The following is a 6,663-nucleotide window of genomic DNA, read 5'->3' as shown; positions in this document are numbered from 1 at the left end:
TATTATAACTTTGTTTTACCAAATTATGTTACAATGACCATCTGTCAGTGCGTGATTGGTTTTTTCTTCATTTATATACAAACATAACTGAATTTGAACACAGTTTAAAAATAAGATTGCTAAAACGATATCTGTGTGTGAGTCTATTTAATGTACAATTTGTAAAATTCTCAGAAATATTTTCATAGTTGATCCCCATCGGTAGAGACATCATATAAACAAAAATGGTGAGTGATTGATTTTTTAATTAATGCAAAATGAGTTATGTTTAAAACAAAAGATATTTAATGGTTAAAACCGGAAACATGTTAAAATGGACATACTGTCTTAATATGAGTGTTCTCTCTGTTTTCGTCTTCATATTCACTCCATAACCGATCGGCATCAAGAAGAATGGGCGTAATCTTTCTATTACTACTGTGCGGACAACTTACAGCTCTATTCAATTAAGCTGCTGAGTATATTCGTGTCCTTGCTAAACATAGTAGAACACAGTTACGTCACGCGCAAATCTCTTCATTAAAATTGTTTGCTCGTGCAAAAAATCTCTTGAACAATCTCAAGTATTAGAGTGATAGGTGTTGTAACTATTACTCAGCCAATACCTTTCATTGCTAGAAAATATAATCCATTATCTAATTGAGATTAGAATAAGTCAGTTTTAGTCTGGGTTTTACAAATTGAACACCATTACTATTCCGGCAATCTCTGAAGAAATTTATTTAATTTGTAAAATATGAACTTTTACAAATTTATTTAATTTGTAATAAATTTACTTTTACCAATACACTTAATGTATACTATATTTATTGCATAGAATTCATTTCTTTTCCATTTACCTTATATAACTTCCATTGGTGTTTTGATATCTAATAATGATATATTTATTTGAATTTCAACACTAACACCATTGGTCGGTTTTAGTTCAAGTGTATCAAATTGATTGACCATAACAATTCGAAAAAGCGCTTGTATGACCACGCCTTTTGGTTTAATTATGTTTTATCCATCCCTTTTATTATTTTGTGAAACATGAACTTGAACCTACTTAAATTTCATGACAGTAATAATGTTCATCTACAATCCGGTTATTCGAAACAAAACTTGTTTTACAGGCTGCCAAACTAAACAATTTTAAACTATAGCGAAGATTATCATAATATCCTGCGATCAAGCATTTTGAAGTATGAGGTAATTAGAATTCATGCTACTAGTTAATCACTCAACGACAACACTGTAGAAATCAGTACATTTTTATATTTTATAAAACTCAGACATTTCTTTAAGTTTCTACATTATGGTTGATGAAGATACATATTAACTGATAAGTAAATAATCGGTAGATAATATTATAAAAATGACTTATTTATATCACTGTATTTTTGTTATCCTGAACATCACACCATTTCCGTGACCGAAACCCCTAAGATATGATGCTAAGCCTCTTTGATTATGATATTTTATTAAATCAGCATATAGAAAATGTTATATGTTTACGCAACTAGCAGCAAAACTTAGTCTGATAGTGTGCGTGTCCTGAAAAAAGGCAATCACTACGGACGCTCTACATCTAAGGTAAATATATTATGAACAGGGAGGGCTTTGCACATATGGGTGCTCCAAAATTATTTGTATGATAACATAGGTACAACGGCGGGTTCAAAATGAAAAATTATTTCAATGCTAGGACGCGGAATTAGGAAATTTATTGTTATTTGCAATTTGGATTAACATATAAGTATGCCTTTGTCATATTTTATTAAAACAATCGACGCATTGTGCTTGTGCTGTAGAATTACATAAGCTGAAGTCATTAAAGGAACGAACTCGTTGGTAACCGCTACCAATGCCGGTCATCTTGTTGTTCTCTAATTTTGCAAAATACCTCTCATTTTGAGTTTTTATCACTATATTTGTAAATTTGTGATCTAACAACGATCTGAAAGGTCATGCATACCGTGTGAGAGACCAAGAATGAGTTATATGGGAAATTGACAACGCAATGTTATTAGCTTTTTTCCGGCTTGGCTTACTCTCAAAATCCATTGTTTAACTTGCGTGTAAGTTCATCTCATTTGGATCAATGGGATCATTGGGATCAAGTTTATTTATGAACAGAACAGAACAGAAATTTTATTCGACTTAAGCATAAAAAGCTCATCGTCACAACAATATGTAAAGTAACAAAAGATATGGCATGTGACAATTATAACATAAGTTCGATTAATAAATCAATCATAAGTTTGATGTAAATATTGTGAGAGTGTGTATAACAATAACAAGAATATTATCGATTTGAAGGTATAATATTAAAAGGTAATGATTCCGGTTATATTTAGATATATATATGCATTTCCTGTATCACACACACACACACACACACACACACACACACACACACACACGCACACACACACACACACACATTTATATGCATATACATATACTGCTCAAGTTGCAAGATGATACAACTGGAAATAAACTTGAAGTATTTTATATAATTACATTACAACGGAAGACAAAAGGTTAACACATTGCGGTCATATGATGGGTTTATGATACACAAAGAAAATTTTTCATTCCAAACCTCTACTATGTAAATGTCATGGAGAGCTGAGAGATGAATCTATATAAACCAGTAGAATGTGTTAAATGGTCAAGATCTGACAACGCCAGCTTGGTCAACTTTAAAAAAGGACCATATCTTTATAGTAATCTATACACAAATTGAACTCTTGTTTCACTGATTGTTCCAATTCGGTGACCCAAATATTAAATTACAACACTATTGATATTCACGTGTGGTCTGTATGCGTTGTTATAGTTGTGTGTTTCTCGTTCAGTGCCTGATAAGCCTTACCCTTGTTCCTTTAAACAGGTCATTTGTTGTTGTTATTTTGCTACTGGGCTTTTCCCTTTAGACTTTATCGTTTTACTATAACTTAAGCAAGCACGCTTGAATTCAAATGTGCCTCAGATATTATGTCTAAATAAGGTCAGGAGGAGAAGTTTTTAAAATAGAACAAGGTATGAAATAAATTTTCTTTCTTGCAATTCGGTGAAATATTGAGTTTAATCAATGATAAAACAACAGTGAAAATATCAATTTGATATTTTCACTGCAAACTGAGGAGAGAAAAAATCAACTCAAACTAAAAAGTTTGCATTTGTTTAAAAAACTTATTGGGCAAATAAACATAAATTTCCGTTTTTCTATCGTTTTCTTGGAGCTTCATTTTTGAGCATTTGCTTGACCAAACATTACAGACGAAAACAACTGCTCAAACAAAAATTCGATGTTATAGCATCTGTCTTATATCTTTTGAAATCGTTGCACTTTGTAATACGAACTTCCCGGAAAGTTCACACATCAATTAACTGATAAACTGTATAAAACCCGCCATGCCTCAATATTTGTCAACAACGAAGTTGGTTTTCAGTCTTTATCTGAAAAGGGCCCGTCTTCAAGCGAATCAGACTTATCTCTGACTTTGAGTGGTAGTAGAATACCAACGTATGGTGAAACATTTTTTTAAAACATATTTGACCTTTTAAATGTTCTCTCAGTAAATGTCGACCAGTATAATTTGGTCATGTACTGTTCAATTAAATTGTTATTATTTGGAACATAAATGCATTCATATAAAAAAAAATGCGTCTGACAAATAAACATGATTTAACACACTTATGATACTCAATTAACACACTGAATCCGGGAGTTTCCTATAAGTGTAAAAATGTATTGAGGGCATGTATTTTTAATAAATGAAACAGAAAACACGCATGTGTAATATATGATTACAAAATCACACAATTATTCCAGTACAATTTTATGTCGCAGAAAAGGGTTACATCGTCCTGTTTTCGTTACCCAATGTATCAACTGAATAAAGCACACATTCAAGCCTAACAAAACATGTAGTTCAACTTGGTATGCTGAAGAGGTGAAGCTTGTTAGTGTCGCCATACCAACGGAATTAAGTTTCAAAATAGAATAGCTAATTTGTCTTTGTTTCATCTGCATCCTCAAATCTTGTTCCGATCATCTGAAATTAAAATAAAGCTACCATGTAAAATCTTATATTCTTTTAAACTACAGTGAAACATCTTGTAGAAAACAACATTTTATAAAGTGAAACATTTATATGTATGAATTTTATGATTGAGGAGACATATGCCGTATGTTTATGAAAATAACAAGAAACGCATTTTCGAAAATAGTTTAGTCAGAATAAACTCACATATTCGACATTGTCATCAGTATATACATGCATATATGCCATTAACATATTTTGACCTTGGCCTTTGCAACTTATATCCATTGGTTTTGGACTTGGTATTATTAAATATAAACAAACTATGTACTTATTCTTCAATAGTCCTTTAACTAATACAACGTTTCATGGTGTCGTGTAACTTTGTCCGAACGTATATTTACTTCCATGTCACAATTAGCTTAACAAGAATTGTTTCCCTTACCATTTAGGTATGGAACCGGAAACTTGTTCAGACTGTTCGTCGGGACTGTAGTAAAACACACATGTTAAAAATCTGTAGCAATCAGGTATAAAATTCCTCTTCTGACAAGAGGAAAATCTCCACGACTTTTAATGTTATTAAATTAGATGTGTGAAACACTAATAATAATTTAGATATCGCAACTGCATCGCATAATCAACTGCATTTGTATTGTGTAGGCGTAAAACACCAATACAAGCAGGTTTTCGTTTTTGATCATTATAACATATAGCTGAACGAACAATGGATAACAGATTTAAGTAAGAAATACCATTTCTAATTATACTAATTTGATATGTATGTACCCGAGACACTTTTTTAGAAAACGCAGTTTGCAATCCAAACAAACCCATTTGCAGTATTAAGCAAGCATACACGTAGCCCATTTAATTATATTTTGGGAACCATGAAGGCCATTTAGATACTTACAAACCCAGGTCTATATTGAGTTAAAATACACAGAGCCCATCATAAGACCACATATTGGTAACCATTAAGGTTATTTAGATCGAAACAAATCCTGGCGCAACTATAATTTAGCAACCACACAGTGCCCATTTGATCACAATTTTTAGAACCATACAGGCCATTAAGATCCCCACAATCCCAAGTGCAGTTCTAAGTAAGCACAAGCACATAAGGACATATTTTGGAAGCCCAAAATGCCATTTAGATCCAAACAAACTCATGTGCATCTCTGAGTTAGAACGCTAGAAACCGATTAGACCTCATTTTTTAAAAGAATTAAGGGTATTTAGATACAAAAAACATCATGTGTAGCTCAAAATGAGCATACACAAAGCCCATTTGACCATATTTAGGAGACAATTTGGTTTTATCGTTGCCAATAACAAAATATATGGTATAATATTACTGGAAGTGTTTTGCTTAAAACTTTGAACAGAAGTCATTTCATAAAGGGCAATATTGGGGTAACTCCAACATCAGATACCTCGAGGTTTTAGGTCGGGCCCAGGCGTCCTCGAGTTACATTGCAGAGATTTTTCATGCATGTTAACATGAAACACTTTGTGCAATATATGCATATAATGTATATAGATATACTTTTGAATTTTGAGTGCTTCAACTGCAGAAGTTGCCATATAACTACATATCTTACAACAATGTGAACATTGAAACCACATTTGGCACCTGTTATGGTATAAAATTTAAATAATTTACATTGAAATGAATGATTCAAATGAAGGAGCATGCATTTTACAATCGTGCCATCACTTTGTTGACTCAAACTACACATATTAAGGTATTACAGGAAAAGTAAGTCTTCCCGTAAATTTCATTTTTTGATCTTGAAATGAACTTGACCACTACCTTGAAGTGGTGAAGGGTATTTGTCAATTTGAAGAACCTTACATTCAAACATTATATTTCTAGTATAATTTCTTATTTCAGAAATTGAATGCCTTCCTTCCTTCCTTCCTTCCTTCCTTAAAAACATCAACGCAAAACATTCACCACGATTAATTCTGTTTTTCTGACTATCAACCATGAAAAGACTTCATCATTGAAATAAGGACTGTATTTTTTAAGAAAGAATATTTTGCTTGTCTCCATGAACTGATAAAAATCTCGTCAATTATGTCTGTAGCCTGTTGACAAGTAATATCAATTGCTAGCCACATCAAACCTGTATACAGTCTTTGTTCGGGTAATCGGCATTGGCATTGCCTAGAACAAGAAAGGGATACACCCTTTGATTTCTGTCTGTATAGTTTTCTACAACATGTACAGGAAAGACAGGAACTTGCATTCATGGATGAAACGCAACATATATTAGTGAGGTAATCCCTGAGCACAGAATACACATCACCCATGTAGAGGTTTTTGTTTTCGAGACGTTAAAAAACACAAGGCACATTGTTTCGCTATTTATATTGCTTTGTTTTTTTCTTAATGATTTAAAAAGCTTATTATTGCTATCATCAATTTTAATATACTTGGGCTATTGCGTAGTGTTAATATTACTTTTTATTATATACGATAATCTGTATCAAACTCAAGTTAAGAGAGTTAAACTTTCTTATGTACATTTCGGTATATAGAGTCCACTTATACATTTGTACCTCAGTGGTCACACTGTATGTTCAATAAATAATGTATCTTGAAATTGCAATAATAGCCAAC

The 6,663-nt window shown here is 32.3% G+C and overlaps 1 protein-coding gene across 1 annotated transcript in view; it reads right to left on the bottom strand.

The window, feature by feature from the left end:
• Nucleotides 1–2,113: 2,113 nt before the first annotated feature.
• LOC128235342 (uncharacterized) overlaps nt 2,114–6,663 on the bottom strand; it is a 31,332-nt gene continuing 26,782 nt past the window's right edge. Inside the window, exons 8-9 of the mRNA XM_052950158.1 lie at nt 4,480–4,524; nt 2,114–4,046 (exon numbers count right to left, since the gene is read on the bottom strand). Of these exons, the coding sequence (XP_052806118.1) occupies nt 4,046; nt 4,480–4,524 (46 nt within the window). The 3' untranslated portion in view covers nt 2,114–4,045. The remainder of the gene's footprint in view (nt 4,047–4,479; nt 4,525–6,663) is intronic.

This window comes from Mya arenaria, chromosome 5 (assembly GCF_026914265.1).
Source record: "Mya arenaria isolate MELC-2E11 chromosome 5, ASM2691426v1".
Classification (NCBI taxonomy): Eukaryota; Metazoa; Mollusca; class Bivalvia; order Myida; family Myidae; genus Mya; species Mya arenaria.
The sequence above is the reverse complement of the archived record's forward strand: the minus strand, read 5'-3'. Positions and strand labels throughout refer to the sequence as shown.